Source organism: Eutrigla gurnardus (genome assembly GCF_963514095.1).
Source record: "Eutrigla gurnardus genome assembly, chromosome: 9".
NCBI lineage: Eukaryota > Metazoa > Chordata > Actinopteri > Perciformes > Triglidae > Eutrigla > Eutrigla gurnardus.
In genome coordinates, this window is record NC_139923.1 from 5,617,433 (window position 1) to 5,640,588 (window position 23,156).

A 23,156-nucleotide genomic window follows, 5' to 3' on the forward strand; every position below is an offset into this window, starting at 1 on the left:
ACTGGACACATGATTCATGACCACCGAGGTATTAAGCAGTAACTTCATGATAACTTACTTTAGTGCATTCGCATGGATAGATCTCTGAACAAGCACTGTCACATGGGCCCAAAGGGTCAGGGGTCCCACCGGCCTCCACCTGCAATATGTCCCGTCATGAGAAATGAACCAACAAGGAAGGACTTCAAACCACCTCAAAGAGACAAAGATACACAAGACAACAACACAGAGAAACTAAATGACTTCAGAGACACAGAATGACTAGAGGCACAAAAAGACTAGAAAGAGACAAAAGAACTACAAAGAGACACAGAAGAACTACAAAGTAAGAATAAATAAACACAAAATGACTGTTAAGAGACAAAAAATAAATACAAAGATATACAAAATGACTACAAAGTGACAACAAATGACTATAGAGACAAAAAATAACTACAAAGAGACACAAAACTAGAGACACACGGTTTTTGACTTTTTTTTATGTTGTATGACTGGTGCTCCTCTGCTTTAACCCGCACACACACATGCACGCACACACACAAACACAGGCTCTCTCTCTCTCTGGCTGATAAATAATAAATAAAGGTTTGCTCAGAATGAGCAAGTAAAAACATCTTCTTTGTAGCAGTTATGTTGTTTTCACTTTACAACTAAAAGTTCACAAAACACCGACGCTGGAAGAATGGTTTTGCAGCTCAAGAATCGGGAACATCAGAGGAGCACCTGAATGCACCAGTCAGGCACACAGATGTTTGGGCCCTAATGGTGCATTCAGGTGCACAATGAAAGTAGAGTGCTGCTCCTGATCTTTAATCTGTTTGAAGATATAAAATAGACAAATATAAGTGATAATGAAACTTTTTAACCTCATCATGTCGTACAAACTGTGTGAGAAAGACAACAGTCAGTCAGTCTTTGTTTGGAGGAAACGACATGAACGGACAAAAACTGGATCATGTTGCAGCAGACGGAACAGTTTCCTGTTAAAACATTCAGAACAGCAGGACATGATGTGATTTCTTTATTTTTCTGACACTTCGCTGACTTCAGTGTACACGAGGAATAACGTAGCTCTGTCTGCCGTCACCACTCTTAAATAAAAGAATACAAAACAACAATTTGTAAATAAATACAAAAATGGAGAAACTCTCTTTGGGTGGACTGCCCAAATACATTTTGTGAGCAGGAAATGCTTGAATGCACATTGGAGTTTGTATATTAATCTCGTTTCATGTCCTTTGTTTGGCTCCATATCAGTCCAAAGTGGTCTACAAGGCTGGGTTAGTCTCGGTACAGTGGTGGACTACTGGTCAAACTCTCAACAGGTAGAGCTGCACAATTATTTAAAACATGATAAATTAGATGTACAATCATCGATTTTTAAATGTGAAAAAGCATGGACACATCATGCACGACTGGTATCGGCTCAAATACTGGTCTTATTTCGTGGATAAGGTGTTGCTCCATTGCTTTAGAAGCAGAGAGAACAAGACAAACTTTCACCTGCAAGCAACACCAGAAATGTTTCAACACGTGATCCAAAGTATGGAACGTGTTTCCTCTATATTCATGCACTGCTGCTCTCGTTAAGCACACCCAAACTCACAGAGGTGAGCAGAGGACAGACATGTGAAGTGAAAGTAATGGAGTCTCTGTGGTGAACGACATGCTGACGTGTCGGCAGATTCAGTGTTGTTATCAGAGCCAGACCAGAGAATATTCCCCGTGATGTTTGCTGGTAGTGATGTAATGGAGCCCGGTGTCTTTCATGTGGGTGAGCACTGCACCAGACTCCATTTAAAAAAATGCCTTTTGTATGCTAGATTGCTTGTCAGCAAACAGTCGTCAACCAGCTTTAAAACTGACATATTGTCTTTTAAATAAGTACTGTGTGTGGATCTAATTCATGCCGGTGTGAAGAGTGGTTCCTGTGAATTTAGAAAAGTGACTGATTACAGATATTTGTAAAAAATCAACTGATAAATATTTATAGAAACTAAAGAGTTCAATTTAAGAACAGAGTTTGGTGGGGTGGTAGAATGAGTGTTTCATTTATTTTTGATGTTGCCAACATGTCATTCACAGTGAGACTGTTTACATTACCAACTGTCACGAAAACGGAATGTTTAATGTGTAGTAATTTATAGAAACGTAATTGGTCTACTGATTAGCCTATGAGCTTTTCATTCATACAAAGTATCGAAAAAGGGATTGTTGTAGTATCAGTATTGAATTAATATTCATGTTGAAACCCAGTACCCAGCCCAGTTGTTCTGTATCGCATTCAGTAAGCATCTTTGTCACAGTTCTTAAAAAAAAACAAAAAAACACACACAAACAAAGAGATCTGTATCAAAATTGTCAATAATTCAAATCACACTTTAAACAAGCGTGGAAGTAGATCATGGATGAGATTATAAATTGTGCAGCCCTTCCACTATAATGGTCTACATCTCCAGGACCACCTCTGTCTGAAGACCAACCAAATCCACAGCAGCGACCAGGTCTACATTTCCTCTGTGGTCTGCCAGTAAGGTTTAGAAGGTCCAGACCTCCATCACAGGGTCTACAGGGATGACTTGTTTCCCCAGAGCGTGCTGGTCTACATGAGGGCGTTGAGGTGTCCAGAGTGTCCTACAGAGTTCAGCATCAAGGCCCTCTGGTCCAGCACCTCCCTCTCCCGGCCTAGCGTGGACCTCTCCTGCTCCACCATGGCTCTGTCCCGCTCCACCGCCGCCCTCTCCCTGTCCAGCCACAGCCGCTCCGCCTGCACTGCCGCCCTCTCCCTCTCCACAGATGCCCTATCTCTCTCCACCATCTCTCTCTCTCTCTCCAGCGCCACCCTCTCCCTCTCCACCATCTCCCATTCCCTCTCCAGTCCTCCCAGCGGCCCGTCGCATGCCTCCGAGCTGCGCTGGTTCTGCTCGCTGCCGTCGCTGTATGCCTCCTGTCCGTAGTCCGAGGAGGAGGAGGGGGGAGGGGGAGGGGCGGGCCGGGACCTGTGTCTAGGGGCAGCGTCGGGGTGCTCATCATCCTGGGTGACAGGGGTGAGGAGGGGGGCGCTGCTCGTCAGGCGGCCCTCCATGGCTTCATTCATCAGTTGGAACCATGGCCAGGAGGAGGTGCTGTCTGCTACACTCTCCATCCCAACAGGTGGATACTTTAGGTCCTAGAGGAGGGGGAGGAGGAGGAGAAGGGAGGGGGGAGGGAGAGAGAGAAAGAGAGAGAGAGAGGGGAAACATTTTAAAAGGGGGGTGAGCTGCCACAAATACGAGAGCACCAAATGTATATTGATCCGCCGCTGAAAATAGGCCCTAACAAAGATATTTCCTCCTGTTTGTTTAGTAAAAACTACAACAAATGAAACAATATATTTGTGCTTTTAATGAGTCTTCATTAGGAACCAATGAAGCCGAGAGCCACAGACAGGGAGTCTGATCTCTTTGTGGATGTTGGTGAACAAACCTTGTATCTCCTCTTCAGATTGTCCCATTTCTTGGCCATCTGGTAGGTGGAGACTTTCCCCTGCAGACCAAGCTCCTTCAGGATGGCCCTGAGACACACCATAAGGACCAGGACAGACTCACACTGATGTGACACAAATACTAATATTTAGTTATGCTTTATATAAAAGACGGCATCTTACTTCCAGGCAGCTTTGGCAGCATTTCTCCTCCCAGTGAACAAGGCCTCGTTAGCAGCTCGGAGTTTAATCATCCTCCTGGTGTCCTGGTCCGTCACTGTGCCGGAGAGACAATTCATGGTAAAAGACAAAAAAATGATTTAACACACAAAACAATTAAAAGGTCTTCAACAATACAAAACAAATACACAAAAATAAAATCTTGCGTTCGCTGCTGACTGAAACATATATTTAACATATACTGTACATGCCCATCTCACTTTTATACGAGAGGTCTGAAGGTGTCAAACACTCCTCTCCACTGGCGTCGATGTAGGTGACATTCCCATCCGCCTCAGCGACGTCGCCCCCGACCATGTTCTCAAGTTCTGACACACTGGTCCTCTCCGCCAAACAGTCTCTGTCGGTAGGTGGCGGCGAGCCGAAAACGCCGTCCTCCTCGCTGCTCCAGACAGGGGTCACTCTGGGAGCTTTTCCTGCCAGGCGTCCCTCCAGAGCGTCGCTCATCAGCTGGAACCAAGGCCAGGAGGCCGGGTTGGTCTGGCCCTCCATCCCCCGAGGAGGAAACTTCAGGTCCTGCACACACAAAACTTTACAGTGAAGTTATATATATTTATATCAAAATATTACTAACAACACTGGATCTGGCTCCGGCCAAAAAACACAGCTGTTATTGGTGATTCGGTGAATTTTGGTATTTAATTCTAAAATCTTTTCTAGTGTATAGTGTAGATGACGTGGGATCCCCTAGCCACCGAGGAGCAGGGATAGAGGGAGAAGGGTGAACGCCACAGGGAAGTAACTTCCTCTGAACATGCTGGTCCGGGTCCGGAGGGACCTGTAACACTGGAGGGGAGTGGGTTGAACAGTCTGTGGTTGGGATGAGAGCAGTCCTTCATGATGTGTGTCTGACGCATGCATCACTTGCCCTGGATTGGGCAATGATTGGGTTGCCATACCACACTGTGACACAGTTGGTGGGGGTGCCCTCTATGGTGCAGCGGTTCACCAGGATCAGAGGAGACAGGTGGACCTTCTTTAGTCTCCTCAGGAAGAAGAGATGCTGGTGAGCCTTCTTGATGAGGGTTGAGGTATTAAGAGTGGTCTTCAGTGTGGACCCCCAGAAACTTGAAGCTGGTGACATGCTCCACCTCCATCCACAGATGAGGATGGGGTGGTGTGTTCCAGCTTTTGACTTCCTGTAGTCCACAATGAGCTCTTTGTTCTTCTTGATGGTGAGAGCCAGGTTGTTGTCAGTGCACCACGTTGTAAGGTGCTGGACCTCCTTCCCTGCAGGCGGTCTCATCGTTGTTGCCAATGAGACCAATCACCGTTGTGTCGTCTGCAAACTTGACAATGGTGTTAGAGCCATGTACAGGTGTGCAGTCGAAGGTGAAGAGGGAGTGGAGGAGAGGGCTCAGCACACTAACAGCTGCTGTACAGGTAACACTAACAGCTGCTGTACAGGTAACACTAACAGCTGCTGTACAGGTAACACTAACAGCTGCTGTACAGGTAACACTAACAGCTGCTGTACAGGTAACACTAACAGCTGCTGTACAGGTAACACTAACAGCTGCTGTACAGGTAACACTAACAGCTCCTGTACAGGTAACACTAACAGCTGCTGTACAGGTAACACCAACAGCTGCTGTACAGGTAACACTAACAGCTGCTGTACAGGTAACACTAACAGCTGCTGTACAGGTAACACCAACAGCTCCTGTACAGGTAACACTAACAGCTGCTGTACAGGTAACACCAACAGCTGCTGTACAGGTAACACTAACAGCTGCTGTACAGGTAACACTAACAGCTGCTGTACAGGTAACACTAACAGCTCCTGTACAGGTAACACTAACAGCTCCTGTACAGGTAAGACTGCCTGAAGTCGTCACCTTGAATTTAGTCTTCAGGTTGTCCCACTTCTTGGCGACCTGGTCAGGTGTTATCTTCCCTGTCAGACCCATCTCCTTCACAATCCCCCTTTGGACAAAACAAAACAAATGAATGACATAAAGACAAGGATCATTCACTAGGTTGGATTTAATTACAGCTCGATGGTGATGGCTATAAGCCTCTAATAGTTTTTATTCAATTTAGAATATAGATTAATCCAGATGATTCCAGGTTAAAGAGATTTGACTTTGTGCTCCTTTACCTCCAGGCTGGCTTGGCAGTGTTCCTCCTCCCCGTAAACAGAGATTCGTTAGCAGCTCGTAACTCAATTAGTCGCCTGGTGTCTTCTTCTGTCACTGTAATTAAGGTATAAAATATATAATATATACCCACACACTTCTGATTTGAGAGTTTGCCATTAGATCACATCTTATCACTGCAACATGAATGATTGAAGCAGCCAATGGAAACAATCAGTACACTTGTGAAGTTGCAAATTTACTCCAGTACAGTACTTACAGTACATTTTTGAGGTACATGTACTTCAGTATTTCCATTGTATGCTATTTTATCTACACGTTGACGGAGCTACAGCTCAGTTAGATGTCTTACGTTTATAAGTGAACTCGGCCATCCGCTGTAGTTCTCCCAGAGCCGCGGATCCATTCTTGTCTTCATTGTCAACCAGCAGGTCCATTTCCGACTCCGTCAGGAACTCTGCCATCCCTCCTCTGCTGCGACGGGCTCGTTTCTTGGGCGTAGGCGACAGCGGCTCACAGTCATCGTCTTCGTCCTCTACGATAGGTGTGAGGATGGAGGTAGCCCCGGCGAAACGCCCCTCCATGGCATCGTTCATTCGGTAGAACCAGGGCCAGGAGCTCGGGTTGGTCTCTACGCCTCGAGCAGGAAACTTCAGCTCCTGGTAGAGACAGAAAGTTCTACAGATCGTCCACAGAGGGACCTTATCCTCCTGTCAACACTCTGCCACCATCACCAACTCCTACTATCCAAAACTCGCAGCAACAACCCCGCTTCTTTACACCTTCAACTCATTAACCAATTTCATCTGAGCACCATGGCAACAGGAAGGACTTTATTGATTTAAAGATTTATGGCAGGAAGCAATGAGGGGAGATAGCCCTCAAACATCAGGCCTAATGCAAGAACCTCTCAAGGACTAAACGCACTGAAAGGGTTAAACAAAACATTTCAGGACCCAAGTTTAAAAGTAAATTCAATTAGAGACAGGATTGTGAGGGACTACATTTCTGTAGCCGCAGTATCTGTTTGGAGCTTAAAGTAATAAGAAAACTGAGAGGATGATTTGGGGGAGGATGTTTCATTAAATAAATTATTATTATTATTATAATTTCTCTGGTAAGAATATAACCATTGCTGGTCATATCAGCTGGCACCGCTTAACTGAACGCTATGTGAGTTTGTAGCTTGATGGGTTTGTGTTGTAGTTATAAGGGAAGAGAAGCCTCCCACTGTACAACAGTGAGTGTTTTTGTAGTCCAAACAACTCAGACGCAGAGTGACGCGTCTTTCATCTAGTGGATCGTGTGATGTCAATTCACATAATCTAGTTAAACTTTCTTTCATATATAACTTTGCTTCTACCTCAGAGAAAACTGGTGAATGCAGAACGTTCTCTCATGGTGTGTTGACAGCTAATACCAAGCAAACTTTTCATGCCAGGTGATTGGATACAAAGTTATCACAAAGATGTGAATGGAGACTATCAGACAGAACAAATGTTGTCTCCTGTGTCTGTGGTCCCCGAGGTCTACAATAGTAGCTCACATTAGTCCAGAGACCAGACCAGACCATGTGGAGGAACCAGAGACTGTCTATGTTACAAACAACAATGTCGTTGCTGTATTTATGTCTAGATTATGTTTAGTGTTGATTGGGCAGCTGCAATATTAGCATAGCCTAGCACCCATCAATTCAGAAAACAAGCATTTTAAAAGTTCTCTGCTTGTCGTCTGACCTAGCAAACGTTTTTCAGAACACCATCATTATGTAGTTATGTCAGCATCCTTTTTATCCATTTATTGCAATTAAAACACAGATAAATAGTTCATTTTGGGTTCATCCAGCTGTAGTAAACCAGCCGACGTGTGTCTTACTAGATACAGTGAATACAGCTTGGTGAAGTTCACAAGCACCTCTGGGTGATGCTATGAACTCAGGACGGCAGGACCCACCCGTCTCTAGTCAATCTAGTGCAGGTTGGGCAAATAAACAGAACAATCAGTCAAACTAACGTGAATAACGTGAGGTGAAAATATGCTTCACATTTGGTGTGAACATGGCATACATTCTCCACTAAATCTTTTTGTACGAGCGGTTCTTGCACAAAGCCCGGTGTCACCTTAACAGATACGTCACTACGAGTCATGGATAGGTGGTCTGTGGAGCTGGAGGTGGTTGGACTCTGACCTACCTTATATCTCCTCTTCAGGTTGTCCCACTTCTTTGCCAGCTGATCCGTGGTCAGCTTCCCCTGCAGACCCAGCTCGTACAGGATGGCTCTGAAAGAAAAGACACTCAGGTTGAATCTCTGACTGAAGACGGTGAGCGATGCTGAACTGAGACGCAGAGAGACGGGTTTTATGACATCACAAAATAAAGTCATTCTTTAAAAAAAAACATTTTTAGACAATAATCATGCTTGTATACAATGCCAATAAATAATGGCTCTTCTTTCTTAAAAAATATATTTCTGAAAACTTCACCTCCAGGCCGGTTTGGCTGAATGCTTCCTGCCGGTGAAGAGAGCTTCATTCGCAGCTCGAAGTTTAATCATTCTTTCCGTTTCTGGTTCTGTCACTGCAAACAAGTACAACCGTTTTTAGTTGGGTGCTGAAACATAGCTGGTTAAGATGGAAGAATTAAACAGATTGGAAGAGCAAGAATGATTCACAAGCAGAGAATAACATGCTATGGGTGTTGGACTTTCCAAGTGTGCTTACTTTTATAGGAGCACTCGCTCATCCTCCTCCAGCCCATTGGAATTCCCTCAGGAGGAGGAGCCTCCATGTGAACCGTCCCATCATCCTCTGCAGCCTCCTGCGCCACAGTGTCCTCCATCTCCGTCTTGATGAGGAACTCCAGGATGTCAGTGTTCTCCTGGTTCTGGTTGGACTGGCTGTTGCAGCGGTGAGCGGTGTTAACAGCGGTCTCCGGGCTGAGCACCAGGTTGTTGTTGTAGAGGCGACCGTGCATGGCTTCGTCCATGATGTGGAACCAGGGCCACGACTCTATGACACCCCCGATGGTGTCCTGGCCCTGGTAGGGCTGCTTCAGGTCCTGAACGACACAGCAAGACTTACAGACACCCTTTCCTTCAAATATGGTTTTAACAAATCTACTAATCAATTCTAATCCAGCTAGCATAGTTATATACTGACTACTGATTTTATTCTCATTATTGTTATAAAGTTAAATGCTAGATGCATCGGGGGGAGGGGGGTATACGGCCATGACGACACCACCAAATAACCTCTATTGCTGCTTTGTACATGTCATGAAGTCCCAGATCCGCTGAGAAACTGAACGGCATCCTGTCTGAGTTGCAAGCTGCATTCACTGGAGCTAGCAAGACACACGTCGGCTGGTTCACTAAAGCAGTATGAACCTAAAATAAACTATTTAGCTGTGATGTAATGGCAATAAACAGATACAAAAAGATGCTGAAATAACTGCATAATGATGGTGATTTGTAAAAAGTCTGAAGTCATGCTTTGTCTGTCTACAAGATGTCAAGCAAACGGCTTTAAAAATGCTTGTTTTCTGGGTGGAGTTCAGATCGGATGTAGGCTATGCTAACACTTTAGCTGCTTTATCAACGTATAACATAACGTTGCCCAGGCATAAATACTGCAACAACTACTCCTTGTTGTTTGTACAATAGACTCTGGTTCATGTGAGGTTCTGACCACAGCTACAATATTTTTTTATTTCTGAAAATTCACTTTGCATTTGGAATGAAAACACATCTTAAGCAAAGGACACATTTGATCTGAAAACGACTTCATATTACACAAACTGCTAGTATTTATTATTATTAACTCATACTCAGGTATCTATTCTGTGTAGTCTCCACATGTTTTATCGACATGGCTGTAAAAACAAGATGCCTCCCCTACATACTGCCTCAGATCAACATACACACAAATGGTTGTGGCTAACTTAAAGCCTCACTGCAGCTGTTACCTTGTATTTTGTCCGCAGGTTGTCCCATTTTTTGGCAATCTGGTCAGCTGTCAGCTTCCCCTCCAGACCCAGACCCTTTAAGATGGTGCTGAGGAAAACACAAGAGGATCAGTGAGAGGAAAAACACCCAGCGATGCAGAAAAATATTCAGGAACATTTTTTATATACTAATACCAATTGAAGAGTAAAAGTAGTTCGATTTTTAAGAAAACACAATATTTTATTAACTCTATGTTTTATATGTAGAAATCTTAATTAGTAACTAAAGCTGTTGGATAAATGTAGGGCAATAGAAGTGAACATGGCATGAAAATGAAGTAAAGTACCTCAGATTTGTACTTAAGTAAGGTATGTGAGTAGTTGTACTTAGTTACTCCACTACACTGCCAACAGATTGAAAATCCAGATCCTGGTTCATACCTCCAGGCAATCTTGGCAGAGTTTCTTTTTCCTGTGAAAAGAGCCTCATTGGACGCCCTGAACTCAATCAGCCTCTTCACATCCTCCTCGGTCACTGCAGGTGGAGGGGTCAAAGGTCAAGAGTTAGGGTCAAGTTCATCTGATGCATGAGATTTTGATCCACAAAAAGGGAGTGTATCTATGGTCCTGTGTCCTCCAGCTTAATATGGCACATTAAAGAGACCTTTCAAAGGGGTTTATGTCCTCAACAATATCACGTCATAGATACAACTATAATAATAATAAAGTGTTATTGAAACCAACGTCCAAGATTTGTGTCCAAGAGAGTTTTCCTGTCGTTTCTGGAGACATTCAAATCTCCACAGTGGTTCAACAGTATTTTACCATTTACATGACATTTGAAACGTCCATCTCCCTTCATGCAATTTAATCCTATGTTCACACTGGGAACACGGGACACTAGGGACATAAGACACCAGGGGACATAGGACTCTGGGGACATAAGACACCTGGGGACACAGGACACAGGACTCTGGGGACATAAGACACCAGGGGACATAGGACTCTGGGGACATAAGACACCTGGGGACACAGGACACAGGACTCTGGGGACATAAGACACTGGGAACACTGGACTCTGGGGACATAAGACACTGGGAACACAGGACACCGGGGACATAAGACACTGGGAACACTGGACTCTGGGGACATAAGACACTGGGAACATTGGACTCTGGGAACATAAGACACTGGGAACACTGGACTCTGGGAACATAAGACACTGGGAACACTGGACTCTGGGAACATAAGACACTGGGAACACTGGACTCTGGGAACATAAGACACTGGGAACACAGGACACCGGGGACATAAGACACTGGGAACACTGGACTCTGGGACATAAGACACTGGGAACACTGGACTCTGGGAACATAAGACACTGGGAACACTGGACTCTGGGACATAAGACACTGGGAACACTGGACTCTGGGAACATAAGACACTGGGAACACTGGACTCTGGGGACATAAGACACTGGGAACACAGGACACCAGAAGCATAAGACACTGGGAACACAGGACTCTGGGATATAAGACACTGGGGACACAGGACTCTGGGGACATTGTATACTGGGAACCACAGATTTGGCCCCAATACTATAAAAAGCAGGATTACTTACTTTTATAGGAGTTTTCTGGGAACTGTGGTGGCGAATTCAGCGCCGACTCCATTGTGACCATGGGAGAAGAGATAGCCTGAACTCCTGGGGCAGCTAAGGAGGACAGATGGAAGGAAGGGAGGAAGGAAGGAAGGGAGGAAGGAAGTGTGCTGGTACTCAGGCCTGATGCTAACGAAGTTACATCCGCTAGCGCATCCTGCAGGTTTACCGGCGCTGTTTCACCCGCAGCAACTCTCCTTTATCCATCACGTGAGGCAGTCTCGGTACAGATTTACCGTAACTTTGACCGGGCGCTGCTTAGCTGTCTCAGGGCTAGGTCCTGGTAAACCGTTAAAAGAGGCAGGCTGCTAGCTAGCTTATCGGTAGCTAACCTAAACAACAAACCGACACGGGGCCGGGCTTCCCGCCACACAACGACACCGGCTCCCGTTAGCCTGGGCTGATTCTGACACCCGCTGTCTAACGTTATTGCGTGCCATCATATCTGGAGTGTGTATAGCTGTAAATAAACCCCTTACCGTTACAGGAATTAGCCCTACATCCCAATTACACTGCTTTGAGAGGGTTGGGGTGCGTTCGAACATACAGCTCAGGACCTGCCCTCCGTCACGTGCCCTACAGCTGGGGAGGGCGGGGTTGAACATAAACAGTCCAGTCAGTAGTTACAGGTCAGTCTCAATCTGCAAAGTTAGTAGGGCACATAGGGTTTAGATTTTTAAATATTTCCCCATATTCTGTAAATTGAATCTAAGCTCCTCTAATAAGTAGATGATAAACTGTTAGCCAAATACTCAGGCCCTCAAAAGTAGTCTACGGAAAATAATATTTGTTTTGTCATTAAAAACAAATTTGGATTTATGTAAACAAACTAGCATTTAAAGGATTAATATTCTGAAAACTATTGAATAGTTGATGGTTATCAGGATGTAGATAAGTTAAAATATTTAACCATATATATATATATATATATATAAATCTCCTTCTCACCCCTGGTGGGGTGGTATCTGTGTCATCCTCAAGCTCGGGTCCTCTACCAGAGGCCTGGGAGATTGAGTATCTTGGCTGTTCCTAGGACTGCACTCTTCTGGACTGAGGCTTCAGATGTTGTTCCTGGGATATGTTGGAGCCACTCTCCCAGTTTGGGGGTTACTGCCCCGAGTGCCCCCACTACCACGGGGACCACGCTAGCCTTGACCTTCCACATCTGTTCCAGCTGCTCTTTCAACCCTTGGTACTTCTCAATTTTCTCGTGTTCCTTCTTCCTGATGTTGGCGTCAGCTGGGATCGCCACATCTATCACCACCACTGTCTTCTGCTCTTTGTCCACCACCACTATGTCCGGTTGGTTAGCCAGGAGCTGTTTGTCAGTCTGGAAGCTGAAGTCCCACAGAACCTTGGCCCTGTTGTTCTCAGTCACCTTATATGGCCCATTGGGATCTGGGTACTTCTATTCCATACTGGTTGCAGATGTTCCTGTGCACTATCCCAGCCACTTGGTTGTGCCTCTCCATGTACGCTGATCCAGCTAGCATCTTACACCCTGCTACTATGTGCTGGACTGTCTCAGGGGCTTCTTTGCACAGTCTGCACCTTGGGTCTGTTTTACATTTACATTTACATTTAGGTCATTTAGCAGACGCTTTTGTCCAAAGCGACTTACAATAAGTACATTTGTCAAAAGAAGGAAACAAGGAAACCACAACGAATCATTGCCGATAAAGTAAGAGCTAAAAGTAGAACAAGTGTTAGGTCCTCATCTGAGTAAACTAGTAGTTCAAGAGCAACAGTGCTACGATCAGAGTGCTATAGGTAAGGGTGTTTTTTTTTTTTTTTTTTTGGGGGGGCATGCTAGTCGAGGTGAAGTCTGAACAGGTGAGTCTTGAGCCTTTTTCGGTAAATGGAAAATGACTCAGCTGTCCTGACATTAGTCGGGAGTTCGTTCCACCACTGAGGCGCCAGAACAGAGAAGAGTCTGGACTTTGCTGAGCGACATTTGTTTGATTTCAGCGATGGTGGTACCAGCCGGCCAGCTGAAGTAGAGGAGCGAAGTGCTCGCTTCGGGGCATGAGGTTTGACCAGTGTTTGAAGGTAGATGGGTGCCGTTCCATTGATGGCCCTGAAGGCCAGTGTCATCGTCTTAAATTGGATGCGTGCTGCAACAGGGAGCCAGTGGAGGTCACGGAGGAGGGGGGTCACATGGGAGAATTTGGGTAGATTGAAGATAAGACGTGCTGCAGCGTTCTGGATACGCTGCAATGGTTTAATCACAGAGGCCGGGAGTCCGGCCAGGAGAGAGTTGCAGTAGTCAAGGCGGGAGATGACCAGTGCTTGGACCAAGAGTTGCGTTGCGTCCTTTGTGAGGAGGGTCCGAATCCTGCGGATGTTGTAGAGGGCAAATCTGCAGGATCGGGCCACAGCAGTGATGTTGGGGGTGCAGGATAGTTGGTCATCGAGGATTACACCCAGGTTCCTCGCAGTTGACGACGGCAATACTGTGATGCCCTTGACAGTGACCGACAGGTCCATGCGAGGGCAGTCTTTCCCTGGGATGAAGAGGAGTTCGGTTTTATTCAGGTTAAGCTTGAGGTGATGTGCAGTTGTCCAGACAGAGATGTCAGCCAGACAGTCCGAGATGCGAGTTGCAATGTGAGTGTCAGAGGACGGGGGAAAAGAGAGGAACAGCTGGGTGTCATCTGCGTAGCAATGGTAGGAGAATCCATGCGATGTGATAACAGAACCTAGTGATCTGGTGTATAGTGAGAACAGAAGCGGTCCTAATACTGAGCCTTGAGGGACACCCCTGTCCAGAGAACAGGGTTTGGACATAGAGCCATTCCATGTGACCTAAAAGGTGCGATTTGTCAGGTATGATGTAAACCAGGCGAGAGCAGTCAGTTATGCCAAGTTCAGCCAGAGTGGAGAGGAGGATTTGGTGATTGACTGTGTCGAACGCAGCAGATAGGTCGAGGAGAACGAGAACGGAGGAGTGGGACGAGGCTCTGGCGTCTCGCAGGGACTCGGTCACTGTGAGGAGGGCCGTCTCAGTGGAGTGAGCAGTCCTGAATCCTGATTGATTAGGGTCTAGGAGGTTGTTCAGCGAGAGATAGGATGACAGTTGGTTGTAGGCGGCACGTTCCAAGGTTTTAGAGAGGAATGAAAGAAGAGATACAGGTCTGTAGCTTTGGATGTCAGTAGCGTCTAGGGTGGGTTTTTTAAGGAGAGGTTTCACGGTAGCTGTCTTAAAATCCGCTGGAATGACACCTGAGGTGAGGGAGGAGTTGATCAGGGTGGTGAGGAATGGCAAGATGTCGTGTGAGATGTCTTGGAGAAGAGAGGAGGGGATCGGGTCGAGGGAGCAGGTGGTGGCACGGTTAGATGTAACAAGTGCGTGAACATCTTCAGAGGTGAGGGGGGTAAAGCTGGTAAGACCATCCGAGTTGAGAGTTGGGGGAGATGTTTTCTGCACTGCAAAAATGGAATTTCAAGAAAGTAAAAAAAGCCTTGTATCAAGAAAATAAGTCTTATTTTTTGTCCAAAAAGAATATTAATCTTGTCAAGCAAGTTTTGCATTAGAAAAAATATCTCATTTTAAGAAAGTATGCCTTACTTTTTCTTGATAAGATATTCCAGCTAATTTTGAGCTAGAATGAACCAGAAAAAGAGTATAAAAATGTTTTACGATCAAACCCAGCGGGGCACCAAGATTATTTGCCTTATTTTAAGAGTAAGACCATATGCACAACATCTCAATTCAAGAATGCCATGAAACAAGGACAAAAGTTTTTATTATTAATATTTTCATTTTCATTACAGGACAGTTGCTTGGTGAGATTGAAAACCATATGGGATATTATGCTGCAAACCAGCTGCAACATGACGCCTCCCGCATGATTTAGTTGCTATGCTGCTACAATAACTGATGTATTATTATTTTGATAGTGAGGTTCAAATCAAAACTGGCTTTTCAATCTGTTTGATTATGATGGATCTGGAATGCAGAAGTGCCCTTTTTTTTTGGATGTTGAATTGAGCAAAGTTAATAAAAAAAATTAACTGGGGCGGTCGGTGGCGCAGTGGATAAGGCAGCCGCCCCATGTACGGAGGCTCAGCCGGTGGCGCAGTGGATAAGGCAGCCGCCCCATGTACGGAGGCTCAGCCTCGACGCGGACATCAGTGGTTCGACTCCCGGCCCGGCAATCTCCTTCGCGCATGTCTTCCCCCTCTATCTCCCCTTTCCACACTGTCTCTCTCATAATAAAAATAAAAAAGGCTTGCATGGCACTCCAGCCATAAAAAAAAAAAAAAAAATTAACTGAGAAAGTTTCAAGTCAAGTATCTTGATTTAAGACATCACTTTTATATTTGTTATGCTGTTTTAAGAAATTATGTCTTATTTTAACTACTTTTATGCTCATTATCAATCCCAGATTAAGGTGTAATTTCTTAAATTAGTAAAGAGACTTAAATTCTAATTTTGAGTAATTTAATCTTGAATTAGTGTTTTTTTCATTGCTTGTTTTAGAAGAATTTGGATTAGTTTAAGATTTTCTGTCTAGTTTAAAGTCTCATTTTAGTCTTTCGGAGCTAAGAAATTTGGGCTTATTTTAAGAATTGCTTGTCAAGCAAAAAAAGCTTACCCCATTGGCAGATTTTTTTGCTTGATACAAGATAATTTGATTGAATATGAGAATATTTTACTTCTTTCTAGAAGGGCTGTTTTTGCAGTGTGGGAGGGAATAGGCGTAAATGAGGAGCTGATGTCATTTACTTTCTTGGTAAAGTAAGTAGCAAAGTCATCGGCAGTAAGGAAGGAAGGGGGGGGAGGGGTAGGAGGGGTGAGGAGGGAGGAGAACACGGAGAAGAGTTTCCTGGGGTTGGAGGCAGAAGAGTTGATCTTTGCCAGGTAGAAGGCAGATTTAGCTGCCGAAACAGTTGAGGTGAAGTCAGAGAGGAGGCGGTGGTAGTGAGCAAGGTCCTCGTGCTGGCCCGATTTCTTCCATTTTCTCTCTGACGCTCGCAACAATGATCTGTTGGTTCGCAGAGGTTCAGACAGCCAGGGAGGGGGGGGAGATGATCGCGCAGGTCGTGAGATAGGGGGACAGAGAGTGTCCAAAGAAGAGGAGAGTGAGGACATCAGGATGGAGGAGGCTTCCTCAGTAGGTATTAGGGAGAACTGTTCTGAGGATGGTAGCGAGGAGATAACAGTTGAGGAGAGAGCGGAGGGAGTGAGGGATTTCAGGTTGCGGCGGCTGGTGACCATTCGAGGCGTAGAGGGGAGGGATGTGTCTGATCTGCTCTGGTAGATCCTGGCCTCTATGGCTCTTGTGCTTATGGCCTGTTCTTGTGCTGCCATGATAGTGCCTCTGTGCTGTCTGTCAGTCCTGCATTTTCCAGCCACTGGTAGGATTTCTTGATATCAGCCACTTCCTCTATCTGACGGTGGTACATGCCATGTAGGGGCTTGTCCCTCCAGGTTGTCTGCTCCTCCTCCTCCGCACTCTCATCAGGGTTCTGCTGCCTGAGACATTCACTTAGCAGTTCATCCTTCGGGGCCATTTTTTCTATGTAATCTCGAATTTTCGATGTTTCATCCTGGACCGTGGCCTTGACGCTCACTAGCCCTCGGCCTCCCTCTTTCCGCTTAGTGTATAGCCTCAGGGTGCTGGACTTGGGGTGGAACCCTCCGTGCATGGTGAGGAGCTTTCTAGTCCTGATATCTGTGGCTTCTAGCTCCTCCTTTGGCCAGCTTACCAGCGTGGTATCTGATGACTGGTAGTGCGTACATGTTGATGGCTCGGACCTATATATATGTACATACATATATTGCTAACTGTTTATTTTCTGGCATTGTTTACACTATCTATCCACCCAGCCATTTACCCATGACCACACCAGAGCAAACTCAGCACCATCTAGTGGACTGAAGCAGCAATCATTACTGAAAGTTTTGATTTGTATTTGCAAAAGTTTCAAAGATCGATACTTACCATGTGTGTATTTTCAATATTGCCTTGCAAAGTATCGCAATATCACTTTGATGAGAATAGAAACACGTATATGACAGCGGAGACGCGTCTGCTTCCTCCAACTGAGCTGCTCTGCAAAACTATAAACCTGCTTTGACCACAGAGGCAACACTTTGAAGACTGGAAAACCCTCAATAGAGGTGGGATACTGGTCTGTGGAGAAGGGGGCAAAGTGGGAAAACTCAACCAAACATTTCACCATGTCTCTTGTCATCTTTGGTCTTAGACAGCCCAGTCAAACAGTGTAAAGTAGACTTAAATGGATGTTTGTACACTAAAGCAGGGCAACACAGAGTCTTTATTAACATATGAACATGAGCGGCTGTCAACGGGAACAGAAATGGTGTTATAGGTCCAAATTTGTTTATCCGGGAGCATTTTATCACATCCATCTCTAAAGCACAGAACATCCTCCACTCACAGTTTCTCAACAAGCCTCTGGAACAAGTACACCAGTCTCTGTCTGCTCTCCAGCTGGTCTGGATCCATATCTGAAGCCATGAGTCTCTGGTAAAACCTGGTATGTAGCACAACTTCCTTCTCTGTGGTCATGTCAGCATCGTGTCCATCCACAGCCGTCCCCTCCCTCTCCAGGATGGCCCTCTCTCTCCTCAACAACACTCGCTCTCTCTCTAAATCCTCTCTGGCTCTCTCGAGGAACGCCCGGTCTCTGTCTAGAAACGCTCGGTCTCTGTCCAGAAACGCTCGGTCTCGATCCAGAACCACTCGGTCTCTCTCCAAAGCCGCCCGGTCTCTCTCCACAGCCACTCTGTCCCTTTCTATAAGCGCCCTGTCTCTGTCCAGATTGGTCATGTCTCTGTTGAGCATCTCTCTGTCTCTCTCTAAAGCGATCAGCTCTCTGTCGAACTCGGCCTGCTCTCTCTCCAGAGCCCGCCACTCACTCTGCAGCTCCACCAGCTTCTCGTCCACCTCCACATCCTCCCTGACGGCGTGGCTGGACAAGGAGGGCGTCTTGTTGGTCTCCACGGAACAGTCACGCAGTAAGTTGGCGTACAGTATGGCAGTCTGGCTTGGTTGGTGACTCTCCATTGGGGTCAGCTCACACTCAGAGCTCCTCATGTGATCTGGGTCGGCTGGGACAACGTCAGCAGGTGATTCAGTTATACTTGCTGCCTCATCGATTCCACTCAGCTCTAGGACGTCCCCGAGCGTCACGACGCCCTCCAGAGTTCCCGTTTCAGCTGGACTCAGTCCAGAAAAGACTGCTTCCATTTTGGGAAGAATGAGCAGAGGCGGGGCTGTGTTGCTGTCCTCCTCGTCCTCGCTCAGCTGGGACGGCTGGACCACGCTGGCGGTCCCGGCCAAGCGGCCGCACATGGCGTCATCCATCAGGTGGAACCAGCGCCACGAGCTGGTCTGGGTTTCCATGCCCACTGGAGGGTTCTTCAGCGCCTACACAGGAAAAGGACATGAGAATGTAAAGGTACTATGTGGAGTTTCAGTGTATCTATAGAACTTTATTTAAACTGCCTGACTAATATAACATCTCTGCTCATAGAGGATACAGAAATATAGACCACACACTGATAGTGAGGTTTGAGGAGCAGCTCCCTGTTTTCTTTCATTCTACCAGTGCATGCCTGGGGACACACGAGCATGAAGGGGACGACTGATTTAAAGGCCGGATCCCAACGATGATGTGTGTTCACGTCTGTGAGGGCTTAGTTCTGTCTCACTGTCAAATCATCCATTGATTGAGGATTCTCACACAGACATTTCAGCTTCTCCACATGATTTGTAAATTCATATTTTACCCACAAGTCATAGCGCTGTGATGGTAAACACAGGGTTACCTGAGCCCTGTACTAGATTGGGGTAAGCAAAGTAACTTCAGGTTTATCTCTGAGTTTTCAGTCCTACGACAATGGTTTACTTCTGACCAGGTAGATCACCATGGTAACTGGTGCTGCACACCTGACCTGCTCTGTAGCAGGTGATGTTCAACATAAGAGACCAACTAGTACAAAAGCATCAGAGCTCAATGAGCAGATAATGACATAATATTAAACAAATAAGAAGTTGAAGTCATACTCTAGAATAAAACAGCACCGTTAAAGGTTGAGTAGGTGATACTATTCAGAAACACTTTCTGTTATATTACTTGAAATTCCTGACTGCGCTCTGCTGGTCTCGAGCACTCGTTGGTGTTCTGGGGGAACGGCTTTGAACAGAGGTCTGAACGAAGGGGGCGGGACCTTTTCTGTCGTTTTTTTCCAAATGACCTACTCTGCCAAATGCAGAAAGATGTAAAAGTGTAAATTAATAGATGTATAATATCACTGCCAATCTAGAACACAATACATCTGACTATAATTAGCTACATGTTTGGCTTAAAAGCATGTATGACAATATTTTAGCCTTATTCTTTCTGCCCCAGCGATGTAAATCAGTACATATATCCTCTGCTCATATATTCATATTTACATTTACATTTAGGGCATTTAGCAGACACTTTTGTCCAAAGCGACTTACAATAAGTACATTTGTCAAAAGAAAGAAACAAAGAAACCACAACGTATCATTGCTGATAAAGTAAGAGCTAAAAAATAGAACAAGTGTTAGATTCTCATCTGAGTGAAGTAGTAGCTGTTCAGCAAGTATACCTTAAGAACAACAGTGCTATGATCAAAGTGCTACAGGTAGGTTTTTTGGTTTTTATGTAGAGTCAAGGTGAAGTCTGAACAGGTGAGTCTTGAGCCTTTTTCGGAAGATGTCAAATGACTCTGCTGTCATATCATGTATCATCTTATGAATGTCAGATTAATTACACAATGACACAGATCCCACCAAATCCTTCACACTGTGCCTTTAAGTGCAGTAGCATGTGGAATGATAAAACAAGTTCACTTCCTCTTCTTTTTTTATTGCCTCCACGAAGAACTGGCTAATTATCCAGCACTGTTGGCATGAAAACATCACAACTGTATCCAGCACTGTTGGCATGAAAACATCACAACTGTCCCTTTAAGTCCATCTCACATCATTGCATTGCAGCTCAGCCTCCACAGTCCTGATGTGATGCCAGTGAACATGTCACGGTACGTATGGCTGATGTCCAGGTTTTACAAGATGAGGACCCAAATAAAGCAAAGATGGTTCTGAGTGTGAGACCTCAGGGATACACACTGGGTGTTAGATAAGATGACAAGAAAAGCTGGACTGACCCTGTACTTGTCTTTCAAGTTGTCCCACTTCTTCTTCAGCTGCTGCGCTGTCAACGCCCCATGGATCCCCATCTCTTTTCTTATCGCCCTGCAGGAGAACAGAGAGTTCACCATCAGTGACGTGGATCACCATCACTACAGTATCTGCAATGTCTTCTGAAAGCGGGCTGACCTCCAGCCTCTCATGGCAGAGTTCTTCCTTCCTGTAAAGATGTCGGCGTTTGTGGCACGAAGCTGTATCATCAGTCTGATGTCTCTGTCTGTCACTATGGAAACAAATGCATCTGTCATCGATTCAGTTTTCATGATCGAGTCATCTGTCTCCTGCTGATTTGTTCAAAGGAAGAGGACTTCAGTATCTGCAACAAAGCAGATCATTCCACCTGTGGCTTAACACTGAGCCCCGCACTTCATTACAGGAGACACATATCCTGCTAATCTCTGTGTACTGGCCTAAAAACTACAACTGAACAGAGCAGATCTCAAAATTGAACTTGGACAGACTTCATTTTAAAGGATGTTAAAACTTGAAAGACAATCCTGAAGGATTAATTCAAACTTTTAGTTAAGAACGCTTTTAGAGACGTGTGGTTTGCTCATCTCTGTTCTACTCCTCCTGTTATACTCAGTAAAGTACACTTAATTAAGTACTCTACTTCTAATTTCCAGTTGAAGTTACTTTATACTTCGTCTCAAAGGGAACATTGTACATTTTTAGTGAACAGCATTTATTTTATAATATCTTTTACAACTTTTCAGATTAAGATTTCACACAGAACTGCTTCTAAAATGTAAGATTAAACCACAACATTCAAAGAGTAGCATCTCACCATGTGGAAAATAACATTTCATTTGGGATGTAGTGTATTGTGTTCCTCTCCAGTTATGTAAATTAAAAAAGAAAAACTTGAGTTATTATAATTAAAATGAGCTTTGAATCATCATTTAATTCTCACTGTATACATAAATATATATCACACCTTACAATAGGTTGTTTGTCATAATTTGTACTTGTATACTTTCAGTACATTTTGCTCAACACTTGTGTACATTTACTTTACTGACATTTTGAGTGCAGGACATTTACTTGTAATGGATCATTATTGTACGATACAATATATTTTGTTGGCCCTGTTTGGTCATTTTTTTATGTACTCAAACACACACAACATCATCTAGCTGCCTCCATAATAAACCAAAACATACATCATAGAAGCAACATGTACTCAAACACACATAAAGCACACGTTACACTTTCAGTGATAAGAACAAACACATTACACGACCCTCATCACACAGTTAAGCTATTGCAATATGATTTAGACGGTTTACTGAAGTAGACCCAAACACTCGAAATAAGAGCTCATACTGGGCGTGGGGAATCTGGGATGAATCACATCCTCACTGTTCATTTCCTCCACATAACCTTCATGGGAGCAAGCTATGATTTTAGATGTACGGAGAGGTTGGGATATCATGCTGTGATCACGTAACTGAACGTGCTTTCTAATATAATCTGTAGTATAAAAACACTACACACACCCCGAGTCTGCGTATAATAATCTCTGCTGTAAACGAAAACACAACCTTTCAACGTGGGCCTCCAATCTATCGCGCTGTGACAGGAGTGCTTTAGTGAAGTAAATAATCCGAGTACTCGCTCCACCACCGATTATAGTAATAATCGTTAACAGAAACGCGCTATTAAACCATCTGATATTCTTGTCATTGCATGTTTCATAAACTACGAGAGGAACGTCAAGTGTTTTCTTTATCATTAGCTAGCTTTTGCGTTAGCATCTTCAGTAAAACAGCAAGGTCACAAATTAAATGTTTAATCAAACAGCTGGGAGTCTCTTCACAAAGTAATATAAAAAATATGTTGAGGTTACATTACTTCTATATGTGTTCTCCATTTTGGCCATTTTTCAGTGTTTTCACGCATTGAGATCCTCCTTCAAAACTTCACAACATCCGGTGAAGACCGGAAAAGAAGATGCTTTTCTTCTTCTTTTGTATAACATCGGCAGTCTAGACTAACCCGCGAAGCTTTTCTGCCACCTACAGGCAGAAAGATGCATATCAAATACGCGTCTTGGTTCATTTGAAAATATATCTTCCTAATTATGTGCATATAAATAATCAAAGTTATAGAAAATATATACATAATATTTATTTCACAAAGTACTTAATTGTTTTTAAATTTATTTCCATTAAAATATGCGTTTTAATTCATACAAAATGCATAGAAAATACAAAACTAGAAAAAGACTTCAGTGACAAACACAAATAACTAAACAGAAAAAAACGAAACAATATGTAAATCTATCAAAGATCTAATCTAAATAAGATAAACATCTAGAATAATTACAATTTTCACTTCACATTATTATTAGTATTTATTTTGATGTATTTTCAATATTTTGCTGAAACGTAGCTTAACATCGTTTGTTTTTCATTTTTATCTACAGTTTTCTGTTTTTTGTCTTTTCCTTGTTCTTGTGTTGTTGTTGTTTTTTTGTGTGAATATCCAGCTGTTAAACTGCCTTTTTGGGTGTCTGTGAGGGAAACAATACAAA

General features: G+C 44.3%; 2 protein-coding genes across 2 annotated transcripts; both read right to left on the minus strand.

Moving 5' to 3' along the window:
- Positions 1-1,006: 1,006 nt before the first annotated feature.
- On the minus strand, positions 1,007-11,954 carry LOC311018568 (uncharacterized protein). Its single transcript, XM_084017598.1, has 13 exons — positions 11,367-11,954; positions 10,187-10,280; positions 9,767-9,854; positions 8,524-8,860; positions 8,287-8,380; positions 7,995-8,082; positions 6,155-6,461; positions 5,805-5,898; positions 5,542-5,629; positions 3,904-4,219; positions 3,647-3,740; positions 3,466-3,553; positions 1,007-3,169 (listed from the first exon to the last, which is right to left on the minus strand). Exons 1-13 carry the CDS (start codon positions 11,425-11,427, stop codon positions 2,603-2,605), a joined length of 2,316 nt encoding a protein of 771 aa, XP_083873724.1. The 5' UTR covers positions 11,428-11,954; the 3' UTR covers positions 1,007-2,602.
- Positions 11,955-17,672: 5,718 nt separating this feature from the next.
- Positions 17,673-22,566, minus strand: LOC311018618 (uncharacterized protein). Its single transcript, XM_084017653.1, has 4 exons — positions 22,475-22,566; positions 20,750-20,843; positions 20,578-20,665; positions 17,673-18,805 (listed from the first exon to the last, which is right to left on the minus strand). Exons 1-4 carry the CDS (start codon positions 22,500-22,502, stop codon positions 17,810-17,812), a joined length of 1,206 nt encoding a protein of 401 aa, XP_083873779.1. The 5' UTR covers positions 22,503-22,566; the 3' UTR covers positions 17,673-17,809.
- Positions 22,567-23,156: the final 590 nt, after the last annotated feature.